General features: G+C 43.2%; 1 protein-coding gene across 3 annotated transcripts in view; it reads right to left on the reverse strand.

Moving 5' to 3' along the window:
- Positions 1-17,825, reverse strand: part of AFG1L (AFG1 like ATPase) — a 150,078-nt gene extending 132,253 nt beyond the window's left edge. For all 3 annotated transcript variants that reach the window (XM_050951407.1, XM_050951406.1, XM_050951405.1), the window contains exons 1-2: positions 17,649-17,825; positions 4,877-5,100 (exon numbers count right to left, since the gene is read on the reverse strand). In XM_050951407.1, coding sequence (XP_050807364.1) covers positions 4,877-5,100; positions 17,649-17,733 — 309 coding nt within the window. In that variant the 5' untranslated portion in view covers positions 17,734-17,825. The remainder of the gene's footprint in view (positions 1-4,876; positions 5,101-17,648) is intronic.
- Between the last annotated feature and the right edge of the window lie 381 nt (positions 17,826-18,206).

Raw genomic sequence — 18,206 nt, forward strand, 5'->3', positions numbered from 1 at the left:
CCACAAGCCGCAGGCTTTTAATTGCAGTGTAGACATACCATAAATATAACCTTACAGCAAAGGTCAAGTGCATCAATCATCTCTGACTTTACATGCAAAAAGTGCTTATGAAGAGAAGAAAAAAAACATCTGACAGTGATGATAGTGGAGTGAATTCTCCAGTAGGTTCTACCATGCTATTAAGATGTCAGACTGCCAACCAAGGGAGTGAACAGTTGTCCTCCTTCTTGAAGATGGGTGCTAGCTAAATTGAGGAGGCAAACATGCCACTGACAGCATAGCCAGCGGGTGGCTGAAGAAATGGCTAAAACAACACAAATAAACGGGCCCCAGTTCCTTGCGCATCCCTTGATCTGTTCTACAGCAGCAGCGTGAAGTTTGATCAACAAGAGGCTGCTAAGAATCTCAGGGGCCAGAAAAAGGATTGCCCTCTCAGTGTGTATCTACAACTGTAGGACACTGATGAGGGATGACTTGATCAACCATTTAATGGAGGAGAAGGCAATGCCAGCCTGCAACATCCTTGGCCTCTGCGAAACAGGATGAAGAAAGAAGAAGGAAGCACCATCATGTTAGGAAAAGGAGAAAGTGTGAGAACAATTGGAGGAATCTGTTTTAACGTCAACAAGGAATGGTCTTCAAAAATCATCTCCTGCAAGTTCAAGTCATCACATATCAAAGTGCTACACCTCCAACTGAACAAGAACAGCACCCTCAAGATTATCCAGATCTATGCTCCCACAAGCACAAATGAAGATGATGATGTGGAAAAATTCTACCAGGAGCTTGAGGAAACCCTCGCTCAAAAATCCACATATATGATTGTGAAGGGAGACATCAATGCCAAGGTCAGAAGAGGGAAAGAAGGTAAAAAGTTCATTGGAAGGTATGGCATTGGCAAACAGACTTCACGAGGAGAGCGAGTGGCAACTACGGTGGAGATGAAAGAAATATTCATTGGTAACACTGGTTTAAGAAGGACAGGAGGAGGTGGATCACACCCAATGCGAAGAACAAGAACAAGATGTGCTGCTTATCGATCAGAATATAGTCCATCGTACAAAACATCTCAGTAGTTCAACCATTCAACACTGGCACTGATCATCGCTTGCTTAGAGCCAGGTTCAACTTCAACGAAAAGATGAAGAAGAAAGAGCTACTGATGGCAAATCAGAGACAGCGGCCGAAAATATTCTACAAGGCAATCCTGAAAGCGAACATTTCCAAGGAAGACTGGAGTCTCATAGATAACTGTTATGCAGGAGCACTGGCAGCCTTTTTTGTGCCCTAGGCAGTGGAAAGTCCCACCCCCGAAACGGCACCCCCGACAGAGGTGGTGGAAGGTCCTGCCCCCGAAATACCAATGACGACCGCGGTGGCCGAACATCTGGCCACCGCAGTCGCCACCCCCAAAATGTTAGTGCCCTAGGCGACGGCCTAGGTCGCCTAATGGGTTGCGCTGGCCCTGCTGTGATGAGGACTATAAAAACTTCACTGATAAACTGAGGCAATGTGTGAAATTAGCCAAGAAAGAAAGACCAAAAAATGCAAAGGTTAAGAATCTCGGAGGAAATGAGGAACTTGATAGAGAAACAGAGGAATATGAAGAGAAACAATGGCAACAAACTCGAGTACTCCCTCCTCTGCAAGCTGATATGAAGAAGACTAAAGCAGGACTTTAAGAAGTACCAAAATGAAAGGCTCTTAAAGATGGCAAAAGATCGCAGAAGCTTCAAAAAATTCCAACGGGAATTGACACTGTACAGGTTGACAATAATGGTGTTGAAGAACAAGGATGGAAAAGCAGTAATTGACAGAACAGGGATGGAAACAGTCTGTAAAGATTTCAAATAAAATGTCACACTACCAACACTTCAACAGACCAATGACCATATACTGCCAGTCCTCATCAGCAAAGTCTGACATGCAGTTTATCAAATAAAGGAAGGAAAAACTCCAGGAAAAGCTAGACTAACGACTGAAGTAATAAGAACTGGAGGCCAAGACCTCTGGGAAATTCTTGCTACGAGGTTTATCTGTTACTTGGAAATGCTTAGCTGGAAAGAGTTCAACACCATTTTGCTGTATAAGAAGGGTGATCATGAAGACCTAAAGAACTACTGTCCAATATGCCTGCTTTCACATGTTTATAAGTTGTTCACCAAACTAATAAACTGACTCTCACAAAGTCTGGATGAGCAGCAGTTAAGAGATCAGGCAGCTTTTTGAAGGAATTTCAGCACTATGGACCACATCTTCACTATAAACCAGCTATTGGAGCACTCAACACAATATAAATTCCCTTTATGCATTGCCTTTGTCGACTATGAAAAAATATTCAACAGCGTAGAGATCAGTGCAGTGCTGAAAGTTCTTGCAGAGCAGAGCATCGACACAAACTACATCAAACTATTGAAGGAAGCAAACTCTGACTGCACTATGGATATAACTCTGTTTGACACTCCCTTTCATACCCCAATCAAAAAAGGTATGAAGCAAGGAGACACGGTTTCGTCGAAACTTTTCGCAGTCTGCCTCAAAATGGTAACGAGGTGGACGAACTGGAAGGGTGGAATTAGCGTCAACGAAGAGCAGTTAAACCACCTCAGATTTGCAGACAATATCATACTGATTGCCAAAAACACTATCAAACTATAGAAAATGCTTCGAGAACTTGACACAAAAAGCAGCCAAGTTGGACTAAAAATGAACTGCTCTAAAATGAAATTTATACAGCCTGATGCTTTGCCAAAAGCTCAAATAATAGTTAAGGGAGAACAAATTGAAGAAGTCAAGCATATATTTATCTGGGCCAAGAAATTAACATGCACCACAATCAGGAAGGCGAACTCTCACAAAGAAAGAAAGCTGTTTGGCATGCATTCAATTCTATCAAGGATGTCTTCCAAGAAAAAATCAACATGGCAACACAAGCCAACCTCTTCAACTAAACTGTAATGCCAGCAATATAGTACAGCAGCAAAACATGGGTGCTGACAAAGGTAGTGGAGCAACAACTGGCTGTCATGGAGAGGGCAATCAAAAGAAGAATTTTGGGGATTTAAATCTGCAACCAAATCCCCAATGAAGTGATCAGACAGCAGAGTGGAGTGCAGGACATCGTTGTTGAAAGCAGGTATAGTAAAATGTGATGAGCCGGGCATATAACTAGGCTCACTGCCAGTTGATGGACTGCAGCTGTCGCCAAGTGGCATCCACGGGAACTGAAACAACCACTTGGCTGACCTCCAAAGAGATGGGAAGATTTTATCATAAAAAGGCATGGCCGCACATGGAGAAGAAAGGCCAGGATAAGAGAAGAATGGAAGGTATGTTGTGATTGGTGCAATCTATATGAGGGCTGAAGGACCGATCAATCAAGGTGAGATAGGAGGCCAAACTCATCCAGTAAAGAAGTTATATTAAACTTTTAAAAGTTCACATAGGCACAGGTGTATAAATTATTATTCTAGAATAAATTTCGTTGCTCTTTTATTACTGTACCTATTTAATATATACAATGGAACATCTCATTTTGTTCAACAGAATACCAAGCAATTCCCAACCTTTATTAAAAATGCATATAGATCATTAAATTAAAAACTCCTGCATACAATCCTCATGGAGAAGGCAAAAAAAATCCCAGTTTATTCCTACATCAACTGGCCTCCAGATATAGATCTTTGGCATCGTGGAGTATGTCTACAAAGGATTTTCCCTGACCTACACTAGAAATGGAAGTGCATTAATTCATTTCCCTGCATCTATGTGAAAACATGATCTAAGTACCACAGCACATGCTCTCTGGATATGGAATATAGGAGATACTCTTTGAGGGTAATTTTAGATGGGGGGATCCCTTCCTCTGCTGGTAGCCCAAATACTGATTTTCAAGTGTCTGCTTTTGGACTCAGAAGCAGAATTAAAAAGGTATTATGGAAATCTAGATACCTAAGTACACATCCACATACCTAGAATTGCAATAGACGTTTCAAAATAGAGGTACGTTTTCAGGTAGTCCCTCTCAATTTGGAAACAGTCTTCCATTTTTTAATTATTTTATTTATTTTATATTTTTAAGAAATCCCAGAATTGGCATTTTTCAAAGAAAAGCCCTGGAAAGTGATGGGTTAGTCCACAAGCTGGAGAAGGTGAAACCATGATCTAGTAAATAGTAATGATGTAGGTCCAATATTTAAGTTTTGTTAAAAAAAATAACAAATTTTACAAATTTTAATTTTACAAAGCTTAAAATTAATTAGAATCTTGGCATTAATTGAAAAATATTAATTACAAAGTTTGTTATGACAAACGTTTGCCTACAGTGTTTACAACTCAAGCACTCCAGCGTTATGCCTGTGCACATGGACGAGAAACTGACTAGGCCTTTTTGCCAAAGCTCAGTGAAATTCAAAAGCAGACAGCATACGTGACAAAAAAAAAAAGTGACATCTGATTTAGTTTTATAATTCTTTTAGTTTTAATAACTTGATTATTATTATGGTGTGGTTGGCTTTGTAGGGGCCGTCCATTAACCAAAACGTGTTACATAGTTTTTTTCATGACCCAATTTCCTCCCCTTGTAACACTGCAAACATGCAAAACATGCAAAATTAAGCACTCACCCACCCCTAATGTGTTACATAATTTATGGACAGCCTCTTATAAACTGAAAGCAAAGAACGGCGCTCCATGCAGGAACAAGAGTCTGACTGCAGAACTAGGGACAAAAGTTAGTAACAAAGAAAGATTTTTTTTAAACTTGACAGTATCTCTTTAAACATACCCATGTAGACAGAACATTTATATAAAAAAAAAATATAAGTTCTGAGGACAAACATTTAAAGTGGTTTTCTCTTATCACCATAAACCTCACCTTTAACAGAAGATTGTTCGGACTGATACTGTAGCCTTTAAGGTTCTCGTGTAACTTCTGTAAGCATTGTACAACTCTTCGTTGTTGTTCATCATTCCGCAGCTCTTCTGCTTTGATCAGAAAGTCATAGTGTTCTAAAGGTCCATTGCAAACCAACAAGGCCCTAGAGTTAGCATCTGCCAGAGTATTAGGGGCTATGTTCTCAGCTGCCTGAATTGTGTATGCTGTAAAATAAGAAATAATTAACTGTTAATAGAAAGGTTCTGAAAGTTGTCTTATTATATTCTTAAACAATATACACAAACTATTTTGTTTAAAAAGGGCTATCTGCTACTTTAAATAAGTTGTAACAGAACAGTATAGATTAGCTAAATATGCACCAATATATTATATGCAATCTCTTTGTATTTCTCTAAATAAGCTTTTTTAAATCTAGTTCAAAACTAGAAGTTGCTTAGTACTGGGGGGAAGGGTTAAACATTTATTTATTTATATAAAATTAATTGAATACACAAAATTAAAAAAAAAAATTAGAGCTGGTCAAAACTTGCAATTTCCATTCTGCAGGAAATTCTATCATTCAGAAATCTGGCTTTGTTCCAAATTGGAACAAAACCAAAAAATTTCAAAACTTCCCACAAAATGAATTATTTTTAAAAAATTATTCAATTAAATTGAAACATTTCATTCTGATTGACTTTTTAAAATTTTATATTTAAACTAAAAATCAAAACGATATGATCCAATACAATAGAAATGTAGAAACCAAACGTTTTGACCTTATCAAAATACTTTTTTCAAACCAAAATTTTGTTGATCAACATATTTCTGTGGAAAGTTTTGATTTTGCTGAAAATTTTCTGACAGAAAAATTTTGACCAGCTCCACCCCAACAAAACACTGACAACTAGACAGGTCTCTATATCAGGGCAATCCTCAGATCAGTCTGGATGGTCCACTAGAAATCACCATCACTGGAGGCTAGATTGGACCTGTGAGTTTGAATCCTGTGAAGTTTCATCAGAGCTATCTTCCCTCTACACTATGTGGGGGGAGTTGGTGCTATGGGAGTTTTGATTCAAAGGGAAACCAATGCCCCCATCAAACCCACAGAGACCCAGTTCCTATTGGATACCCCAAGATTACAGAACAAGTAGCAGCATGAAACCTAAATTTATGGAAGGGAAAGTAATCTGGTGCCGTACAATTCCTGAACACAGGGCTGAAGACATCTGTAGTAGAGCTCTCCCTTAGTAAACCACAACAGGCTCTCCTTAAAGATGGGGCATCTGTGCCTTGGACTTCACCTGTTCTGTCTTGCCAAACAGCAGCAGAAGTGGAATGTAATAAATCCCCAGGCAGTCTCTTGGGATGGAAAGGAAAAGGCTTCCTCATTTACATACATGGGAGATGGAGAGAATGTGTAAGTGCTGATAGAGGGTTCTGTGGGAGAAACCGCTCATGGTTGTCCCAAAATAAACATTCAAAGCTGAGGTTTATGAAAGAGGAGCACTGCTACATCTTCACCACCAGATGGACAAGATCTGGTGGGTGACAGAAGAGGCATGGCTAAGCCCCAAAACTTGGGTGACATGTCTGATGTTGGGACTGCTTCCAGTATCTACAAGAAAAGATGTAATCCCACTAGAAACAGATTCGGAGAGAGGTGAGGAGCCAAACTATGTCATTCCACTGCATCATCCACCCTACTACAATAAGTTGATACACAGGGCCAGAATAGACTTCTCACTCATCTAGTATAATACTCTGCATTTTGCAGGACTGATCCACATAACATTAACACTGCTTCTCTACTGTTATCTGTTCTTGAACAGATTCAGAGAAGGGGATTCTTCATTATTATGAGCAACATATAGCAAATATACACCAGAATATTCTTCTTTCCTTATTCTTATGCTTCTCACTACTTATTCTATCATTTTGAGGCAATGTCAACAATGCTTTCTTCATTTATGATATACATCACTTCCCTGCAAGCTTTTATTTTCCAGAGTGTAGAAATTGGGCTCTGTCCATTTCTCTTCCTGTCTCACCCTCTAATGCTTGTATTATATATCACAGTTCTGTGCGTGTTTTCTCTATTTCCCTCCACACTCACAAGTATCCTTCTTAAACTGTGAGGATTACATGTAATATTTCTGATATGGTCACAGCTGAGTGCAAAACCATATCATATTCCCCTAAATTTTACATAAAATCTGTATATTTATATAAAAACAGAATTGGCTTTTTTCACAAGAGTGCTGTATTCCAAGCTTGTTTGTTTTGTTACACACAGTGTCACTCTCTCTTCTTAAATTTACTGCTTTCTAGAGAGCTGCCTCCAGTTTGTATCAATATTTTTATTTCTATTCCTAAAATATATGTATTCAAATTGAATCTCATTTTATTGCATGCAGCCAATTTTGCTGCCCTGCTGGCTGTCTACTACTCAAATATTACTGATCAACATGCCAGAAGATATTGATAATGAAATAAAGTGAAAGAAACCTCTTACTAACAGAGAATAAAAAAACCTGAAGCAAGCAAGAATACATAAATGTAGGGCTTGAAACATCCATTTACAAGTACAAAAATTTTCTGGCAAGCAAAGAACCTAAGAGCAACTTCTGCTGCATCTAATCTTTTGTGATGAAGTTCCTCCTCTGCCTTGGTGGGTTCTGCGCTTTCTGGCGGATTGCTTGCCTCACCAGCTCTTTGGCTATTGTTTCAGAGGCTGTGTTCTGCAGTGAGACGGCTTCTGGGTAACGCGTAACGTAGTCCAAAACAACCAGCATATATTGGTGACCCCGATCCATCTTCTCCAGAGGTCCCACTAGGTCCATGGCTATTCGCTCAAAGGGGACCTCTATGATGGGAAGGGATACTAAAGGTGCCCTCAAGTGGGGACGAGGACTGTGCAGCTGACACTCTGGGCAGGACACACAGTACCTCCGCACTTCTTCATGTACTCCGGGCCAGAAGAACCGTCGTAGGCAAGACTTAATACAGCATTCTGGTGTTTTTGAGGTACTAGGATCAGCTGTACCTTCTGCCCCTGTACTGGCGCAACCCGGTATAAGAGATCCTTCTTCATTTTGAAATAGGGTCCTGGTCCACGGGGACCCCATCTATTTCGGTCATCTCCTTCCTAATGTACCTTGGGTCTTCAGCTTGGTCCAGTCCAATATTCTCTCTCTCGGGGCTAATCTGCCCAAGATCTAGGGGGCCAGTCTCTGTCACCTCTCCTGGTTCAGAGGCATTAGGGTGGGGGTCAGACTCAGGTGCTTCTCCCTCCTGGGTGGCCTCCTTTTCAGCTGCTCAGGACCACCTACCCACAAGAGCTACCCTCTGGCTTTGGGTCAGTATTTGGGTTCCCAAGGCCTTAGCTGCCCTTCTTTTCCTTTTCGTCTTTCTACCCTGCCTGGGAGTGGAGAACAAATCTGGGGATATTTCAGAGAAGATTAGGGGTTGACAGTCTACTGTGGATGTCTCACTAACTTCAAAGTTTCTCCCTTTCTCCAATCCCCCTACCGAGAGTAAGTCTCCAAACCCTGGAAAGTCCCTCCCTATGAACAGCAGGTATGGAAGGTTAGGGACTACATTTGCTGCTACCGCAGTAGTGTTACCCTGGATTTCAATTTTTACTGGGATGGTGGGGTAATAACTAACTGTTCCATGGACGCATGTCACCCCTGTGCGCTTTGCCTGCAGCAGCTGACTACACTTCACAAGCTTCCCTGAAATAAGCATGATAGCACTCCCCAAATCAACCAGTGCCATGGTTTCTGCCCCATTTAGTTTTACTGGTCTGGTGTACATATGGGGGGTTAGTGCAACCCCCACCAGGTGAGTTAGGGAACATGTGTCTGCCCAGTTCCCCAGGTTACACTGCATAAGCTCCACGGCATTGGGACACTGTGCAGCTATGTGTTCCGACTCCCTGCAGACAGTAACATCTGTATGGGGCCCTAGGCATTTCCCAGTCTCTTGGTTTGGGCAGTCTAATGACACTATCCTCTTCCTCCTCAGTGCTCTGACTCTTTGTGGCCTCTGAGGGGCCTTCAGACTCTCTCTTTTTCCACATAGGCCCTCCTAGGGGCCCAGTCGCCCGAGTTCTGGGGCTTGGTGCTGCTAGTTTAACCAGGGTCCCTCCTCCCTAAGTGGTCGGGTCAGTTCCCTTGCCGTCTTTCACTTCTCTACCAATGTGACAACCTTGTTGTCGGTTGAGGGTTCATTCTGGCTTACCCAGACATGAAGGGCTTGTGGTAGTCCCCTCATGTATCGGTCGATGACCAGAACCTCTAGTATCTCTTCCGGACTCTGGGACTCAGTTCATAACCACTTTCATGTGAGATGGATGAGATCATATAATTGGGTCCATGGGATTTTGTTTTCCTGGTACCTCCACTCACTAAATTAAATAGAACATTGTCAGTTTTTCCTGCTGCTATTCAGAAACTTGTAGCAGCACCGAAATGATCAATCAGTTTTGATTAGGGCTGTAAAGCAATTTTAAAAATTGTCATTAATCGCAGTTAAACAATATGAAAATACCGTGTATTTAAATATTTTTGGGTGTTTTCTACATTTTCAAATACATTGATTTCAATTACTACAAAGTGTACAGTGCTGCTCACTTTATATTTATTTTCTATTACAAATATTTCCACTGTAAAAAACAAAATAGTATTTTTCAATTCACCTAATGAGTACTGTAGTGCAATCTCTTTATCATGAAAGTTGAACTTTAAAATGTAGAATTATGTACAAAAAATAACTGCATTCAAAAATAAAACAATGTAAAACTTTAGTGCCTACAAGTCCACCCAGTCCTATTTCTTGTTCATTTCTTGTTCAGCCAATCGCTCAGAAAAACAAGTTTATTTACATTTGTAGGAGATAATGCTGCCCACTTCTTGTTGACAATGTCACCTGAAAGTGAGAACAGGTATTCTCGTGGCACTGTTGTAGCCAGCACTGCAAGATATTTACATGCCAGATGTGCTAAAGATTCATATGCCCCTTCATGCTTCAGCCACCATTCCAGAGAACATGCATCTATGCTGATGATGGGTTCTGCTCGATAACAATCCAAAGCAGTGCGGACCAACGTATGTTCATTTTCATTATTTGAGTCAGATGCCACCAGCAGAAGGTTGATTTTCTTTTTTGGTGGTTTTGGTTCTGTAGTTTCCGTATCAGAGTGTCGTTCTTTAAAGACGTCTGAAAGCATGCTCCACATCTCATCCCTCTCAGATTTTGGAAGTCACTTTAGATTCTTAAACCTTGGGTGGAATGCTGTAGCTATCTTTAGAAATCTCACATTGGTACCTTCTTTGTGTTTTGTCAAATCTATTCTTAAAATGAACATCTGCTGAGTCATCGTCCAAGACTACTATAGCACCTAGGAACCCTAATCATGGACCAGGACCACACTAGATAAGGTGCTGTACAAACAGAACAAAAACCTGTCCCCAAACACTTACAATCTAAAGGTAAGATAAGCGACAGCAGATATATACAAACAGATGGGGATGTACAAGGAAACTCTGAGACAATATTGATCAGCATGCTAGGCAGTGATCTAAGTATGCCAGTGGCTATTTTTTGTAGGCATCAGTAAAAGGAGAGTTGTGATAAATGAAGGGGGAGGGAGGTAGCTCCCTTTTATGGACACCCAGCAAGCCAGTAGCTATAAAATCTCTCTCAGTAGCTGTTCTCTAATTGCTCTACATGTAAAGAGTTAAAAAGTCTCACTGCTATGCATAGGTAAAAGGAATTGACTGGACACCTGGCCAAAAGTGCCAATGGGAAGGCTAGAACCTATTAAAATTGAAATAAGACGCCCCTTTTGTCTGTCTGTTGTTGTTCTCCCGGGAAGAGGCAGACACAGCAGAGCTATGCTATAAGAGCTTGGGCCACGTATGAAAAAATCATCAGTATCATACCCAGAAACTACTCATTTAAAAACCCAGATATGTAAGTAGATCAGGAAATGTCTAGGAAGACACAATTACATTTATCCCTTTTATTTCATTATGCTTGTGGATTCCTCTGTGCTAATCCCAGGTGCTTTTGTTTTGCTTGTAACCTTTAAACAGGACCTCAAGAAAGCTATTCTTGGTGCTTAATCCTTGTATTTGCTCTTTTAAAATCTAGCAATAGCCTGAGTTCCCAGATGTACTTTTTTTTATTATTATTAATAAAATTATCCTTTTTAAGAACAGAATTGGACTTTTGCGTCTTAAGAGATTTGTATACATGTTGTTTAATTAGCTGGTGGCAATAGCTGATTAACTTTCCTGGGGTGTGTGTGAACGAGATTGAGGGTACCCCACAGGAAGGAACTCCCAAGTGCACCTTCCTGGGTTCTCAAAGGGGTTCTGCACTTGGGTGGTGGCAGCATCTACCAATCCAAGGTCAGAGAAAAGATGCAACCTTGGGAGTTTAATACAAGCCTAGAGTGGCCAGTATTAACTTTTAGAATCCTTGCGGGCCCCCATCTTCTGCACTTAATGTGCCAAAGTGGGGAATTAGCCTTGACACGACAGTTTTAAGGAGGAATTAGTTTTGCAGCTGTTTATGGAGAGCGCGTGCCTCCCTAGCATGAAGGGCAGGACAGGACAAAGAATGACTATGAAAGTGTAATGAGTGGACAATGGAGGCTGGCATCATGGGCTGACTGGAGGTAGGAGCTGACATCTCAATAGTGAGCGACAGTGAATGAGGGGCAATAGGTAGGCTGGGGATAGTCTGTGAAGGGCCTAAGAGAAGCCAAATAGCTTATGTTTGATGTAATAGAGAAGGGGGAACGAGCAGAGGGATGCAAACAGAGGGATGACATGGTCAAAGATGAACTAGGAGAATGATCTTTGCAACAGTATTCTGAATGGTAAGGCAAGACTGCATTTATCCAGGCCAGAGAAAAAAGAATGTTCCAGTAATTGAGATGAGAGCCTGGATGAGTGTTTTAGCTATGACTGTTCTTTCCCCTTCAAAAGTCCCTTTATTAATTTGTATTCATTTATAAATGTGTCTGTATGGGGATGGAATAAAGGTCTATTTATGGAAACTTAGTTCATCTTCATTAGTTCACAACATATGCTGGCTGAGTCTGATATCATTCACAGATAATAGTAATAGGTGCATTTGGAATGTTATATTACTACACTCATTACAATGTTCATACCAGGGTGCAAAAGAACAATGCCAGGTAGAGCACACAACACCACACATAACTATGACTCACTAATGAAGTGGTCTTTCAAAGCCTCCCTGAATCAAATAGCTCCCCATTGAGCTCCTGTTATAGCCCTGGTATCCAGCTGCTCAAAATCACCAGATGGCCATTCCACCTGCACCCTAAATCCCAGCAGAAACTTTGCTTCACATATATTATGCAGGACACAGAGGGCAACTATAACCATTGGGACATTTTTTTCCACTAAGCTCTAATCTCAAGAGTAGACAGCGCCAGCGACCTTTCAAATAACCCAAAGCACATTTAACTGTCATTTTGCATCTTCTGAGTCTGTAGTTGATGCACTCCTTGGTGCTGTCAAAGTGGCTGGTGTGTGGCTTCATGAGTCAGAGGAGTAAGGGGTAGGCTGGGTCTCCCAGAATCACTACTGGCATTTCAATATTCCCATTGGTAATCCACCAGTCTCGAAAGAAAGTCCCTGTTTGCAGCATTCTGAACAGTCCTGTGTTCTTAAAGATACATGTGTTATGCACCTTCCCTGACCAGCCCACACCAATGTCGGTAAAGCATCCATGGTGATCCACCAGTGCTTACAACAACATAAAGAATCAGCTCTTCCTGTTGGTGTACCCTGCAGTAAGGTGGTCTGGTGCCAAAACGGGAAAATGCATGCCATCGATTGCCCCACTGCAGTTTGGGAACCCCACTGCTGTAAAAGCATCCACTACATCCTGCACATTGCCCAGAGTCACAGTCCTTCATAGCAGGAGGTGATTAATGGCCCTGCACACTTGCATCACAATAACCCCCATGGCGGATTTCCCAACTCCAAAGTGATCTGTAGCAATTGAGTATTGCAGGTCTCCATAGAGCAATCACCACTCACTCGCTTCTCCACTATCAGTGCAGATTTCATTTTGGTGTGGCTATGCAAGAAGGCTGGGACAAGCTCTGCACATAGATCCAGGAACGTGGCCTTGTGCATCCAAAAGTTTGGCACATGCTGCTTGTTATCCCAAAACTGCATTATGATGCGATCCAGTCAGTGCTTGTTTCTTCAGCCCAGAACCAGTGCTCCACCATCTGCAGCTGCTCTGTGAATGCTGTCAACAACTTTGAATAGTTTTTTCTATGTCCCTTAACAATCCAGACTCCAAGGAATTGTCATGTTCCCTGCGGCTCCTCTTGTGGCTCTGCAGGATCAGGTGCCCCATGCTCACAACGCTCAACATAATAGTGCAGAGGTGCGCAGGATCCATGTTTCTGACACAGATGGCACACAGCAAGGAGGGACATCCAGGTTTGCAGTGATATTTGAAAAAAAGGTACAAAACATTATGGGATACAGATGAAATTATGGAATGGAGAACACTGCATTACAGGATGTTGAAATCATGTTCCCAGTCATCCCTGGATGACTCATTTGGCCCGAAGAGGCACTGCAAAACCATACCAAAACACCCTGCACTAGATAGTGGTGAGTTCCATAGTGAAATAGCTACCCATCTATGCAAGCGCTGCTAGTGAGGACGCACATGGTCAACACAAGAAGCGTAGCGTAGACATGCAAAATCAATTTAATTATTGCAGCAGCTATATGCCGACGTACTTAGGTCAACACAATTTTGTAGTTAGACATGCCCTTAGAGTTGTTATGCAGAAAGACTGTGCAAGATTTAGACATAACCTGGATGTTAGAACCTAGAAAGAAATCAAAGTCAAAGGTGACACCCAGGTTATGGGCCTCAGTGGCAGGCAGGAAGGTAGTGTAGTCTGCTGTAATTGAGAAAGGAGATTGCAGGGAGGATATTGGGTGTAGGGAAAATTTAAAAGCTTGTTTTAGTCATGCTGATCTTGAGCTGATGCTAGATACAGAGGATAGGACAAGAAACAATGGGTTTAAATGGCAGCAAGAGAGGTTTAGGTTGGACCTTAGGAAAAACTTCCTAACTGTCAGGGTGGTTAAGCACTGATATAATTTGCCTAGGGAAGTTGTGGAATCTCCATCGTTGGAGATTTTTAAGAGAAGGTTAGACTCCTTGTCAGGAATTGTCTAGATAAAACTTAGTCCTGCAATGAGTGCATGGGACTGGGATAGAGGACCTTTCAAGGTCCCTTCCAGTCCTACAATTCTATGATTCTATATCCACGAGGAGATGTCAGAGAGACAGGCTGAGATTTTAGTTGAGCAGATGGAGAAAGGTCCAGAGTAGAGAGGTAGGTCTGTGAGTTAGCTGCATAAAGATGGTAGGTGAATTTGTGGCTAAGATTACCCAGAAATAAAGTGTAAAGAATGCAGAGAAAGGAACCAAGAACAAAGTCCTGTGGAATCTCAGACAAAGTAGGGGGATGGGGGGAGGATCCTCTGAAGGACACACTGAAGGAGTGATTTCAGAGGCAGGAGGAGAAGTGGGGAAAGGACAGTCACAGAAGCCAAAAGACGACAAGAATCCAAGAAAAGCATGCCTGACTGTGTTAACATGACTGACAAATCAAGACAATTATGATGGAGTGCTGGGTTCTGAGCTTTGGCTAGGAAGAGGTCATTAGGGACTTTGGCAGTGAAAAGGACAGAACCAGGACTGGAGAACAGTCTCAGATAAAATTGGAGGAGAGCAACTCCAGACAATGATTGTAAACAGTGCATTCAGTGAACTCAGAGAAGAAAGGGAGAAGAGAGAAAGGGAGAAGAGGGCAGTAGTCAAAGAGGCAAGCAGGGGCAATGCTGTGGATTTTATTTATTTTTTTTAAAGATGGGAAATACTAAAGCTTGCTTGTATTGTGACAGAAAAGAGCCAGAGGAAAGTGGGAGGTTAATGCGAAGAGCAAGGAAGGGGAGGAGAGTGGATGCAAGAGAGACAGGATGGGATGCCTGCAGCATGCAGAGGGGTTAGAATACATAGGGCCTTGCTCATAATCCTTTCCACTCATGCGAAAACTGGTAGGTATAAAAAAGCATAACCCAACATCATCTTCCTCTGTTTCATTCTGAAAGGAAATTCAGGCGTGATCTCCTCCGCTGCTATAGGAAAAAGGTACAAATAAAAATGAGAGGAAGAAAGATAATTAAACCTCTGCTTCTGGTACATATTTCCCCTGTGGCCAAACAAAAGAAGTAAAATGAAATTAACAGGAATAGTCAGTTACACTTGACTGCTGCTTCCCCCAGACCCTGTTGCAGAAACATTAAAAGTCAAAGCACAGATGCAGGAGAAAAGAAAAAAAATGCTAAAATAGGATGGATTGTAGGAACAAACAGAGGCTTGAAGAACAACTGTGGAGACTACAGAAATCTGGCATACAAAGCACCACTTTGTCCATTACATATCTGCACAAAAAATGCTCATAATGATGCAATTATGCTGTTTGCATTAGACATCCTTTCGCAAGGTTAACCATTGTATGGTCTTCCACTATGCCAGTCTTCACTTGTGCAATGTGGACAGAAATTGCTGGTGTAATAACACCAGTTGTGCAAAGAGTCTACTTTCCCACGGTGCATTGATCATTACTTAGCCAGTCTGCCTGTCCTATTTTCTTTATGGCAATACACAGAGTCATGTTTGACGGAAGCAACGTATTGAACAAGTCATACTGCACACACAGCAGCTCATTTGCATATTCACAGCAATCAACTTCTTTAAGTATCTACTATAAGAAGCCTTCTCCCCATGAAGATATCCACAAATCACGATCAAATCATTTCTTAAGCTTCTCTTGGTTACGCTAAACAGGGTTGAAATTCTTACGATTCTCACTGTAAATCATGTTTTCCAGATCTCAAATAATTCTTACAGCTCTTTTCTGAACCCTTCCCAATTTTTCACCAGCACTGGACACAATATTCCAAGAATTCTCTCACTAATGCTGTTTGAAAAAGTAATACTACCTCCCTTCTACTCAATCTTCCCCTGCTTATACATCCAAGGACCATGTTGCCCCCCTTAACCGAAGCATAATACTGTGGGAAGTCACGTTCACTGGGTTTGCCTACCATGATTTCTAAGTCCTTTTCAGAATCAGTGCCTTCCAGAATACAATCCCCTATCCCATAAATGTGATCTATCTTCTTTGTTCCTACATATATGATGTTATGTTTGACTGTGTACCTACATATGCTGTTCATATGAGCCCCGTTTACCAAACAATCCAGATTACTCTGTAAAACTGACCTATCCTTATTCTTATTTATTACTCCGCTATTTACAGTTACCAGCTTCTGTTCTCCAAACTTAACAGGGTGTGATAAAGAGGGCAGTTCCTCATCTCCTGCGGCAGCCTCAGCCGGTGATCAATCTGTGGCTCACTGGTCAACAGTGTCACTTTGACAACCTACCCACAGTTTGTTAGACCTGAGCTTGCTGCTGGCAAGCTATGAGTGATCACCTGCTGAGGAGTTACAGAGATGGAGGCTTTACTGGCATGGGGGGGGAGAGGGGAAGGTACAAAACAGCAGCAGGCAGAGAATGCAGCCTCACTTACTGATCCATAACTGGATCCAGACTTGCAAAGGTATAGTAGGGGGATCAAGACAAAGGAGGCCCATGGCTAAACCATTTCTGGGGAGGGGTGTTAAAGATGACAGGGCAAGGAGCAAAGAGGAGACTCAGCCGGAGAACTAAGGATGTTTGCCAAGGGAGCTGTCAGGTTGACAGATGTCAAAGACAGTGTACTGTTAACTCTGACAGCTATTGATTGTGTCAGTGGGAGGTGACCATACTAGCACTTAGTTGATTGAGATGCAATCAGGGTTTTACCACTACAAATTACAGGGGTAACTCCATGATTGCAGCTGCCCCGATAATCAACTGAAGCATTTGTGTTTGGACACAAGTGTATTTCAATCGAGAGGGAGCAACTGGTGTTTATGCTGAACGTATGAGTTTAGGAACAGGGACCTCATCTCCTTATACGTTTGGGGCTTGGAAAATGTCCTCATCCACATGCCCGAAAACTTCCCCTGGCAAGCAGGTGAGGGCAGGTACACCAAGCCATAATGGGACACTGAATGAGAAAGTGGTTTGTTCCTTGTGAGCAGGGCTACAGCTGCCCACCAAGTGTCAGTTACACAGACTCATTCTTTCCACTGCTGGGGGAAGGAGACACTGTCCTTTGCTCCTGACTCTCTCTTTCCTTCTTGCACCAAGGAGTGAGCTGAGCCTCCCCGCCACTCTGCTGCTGCTGCCTGGGGGTAGCTCCGTGAAGTTTATGCGAATCTGAGCAACTTACCTGTTGCTCAGACAAGGGAGAAGCCCCCGACCGCGCTTCCGTCCCAGCAGCCGCGGGGAGGGCAGAGGGCAGCGCCACTCACTTTACTCCCAGCCGCAGGGAAGGGAGCGCCCGCAGCCCAACAGCCCGCCAGAGCCAGGGGAGCGAGCAGCGGGGACACACCGCAGCGCTTCCCCCTCAATCTCCGGCGGGGAAGGGCCGCGTGGGGCTGCCCAGTGCCCGAGGACCCCCCGCGGAGCGATATGACAAGAGCCAACGCTGGCCGGGGTCCCCCAGCGGCAAGGCGGCGCCGCCTGCGCCCAGTCTGGGCTTCCCGCCCCCTCTGCGGCGGGCACTGACCTCTCCGCGGGGCCGCGGCCCGAGCCGGCAGCAGGCGGGCAGCGTGTCTGGCTGCGGTAACCAAGGGCGACACGGGCGCCGCCATCTTTCCGGCAGACTCCGTCGTCCCCCCGCCCTTCAAAATAACGTCGCTCAGAGGCCGAGCCGCCGCCGCCGTGCGTGACACCGCCCCCCCGGGCGCGCGGAAGAGCCCTCCGTTTGAGACAGAGCCGCGTCGAGCAGGGACTACAAGCCCCAGCATGCAACACGCCGTCTCGGCCCGCCAAGCGACGGGGAGCGATGCGTGCTGGGAAACGTAGTTTGTTCTGGGCTGCGGGAGGAGCGGCGTGGGTCTCTGGGCCCAAGGTGAATCGCATCCCTAGGAGTTATCAGACCCCCGCCCGTTCATTTGCTTGGTTACCCCTAGAAGGCTGGGACTGGTTCAGCTTGTGGTGACTAGCTGTCCCGATTTTATGGAGACAGTCCTGATTTTGGGGTCTTTTTCTTATATAGGCGCTTACTACCAGGGCCAGATTAACTTTTTGTGAGTCCCTCTGGGGAATGATTGTAAAAGGAGGC

This window comes from Gopherus flavomarginatus, chromosome 4, assembly GCF_025201925.1.
Source record: "Gopherus flavomarginatus isolate rGopFla2 chromosome 4, rGopFla2.mat.asm, whole genome shotgun sequence".
Taxonomy (NCBI): Eukaryota; Metazoa; Chordata; order Testudines; family Testudinidae; genus Gopherus; species Gopherus flavomarginatus.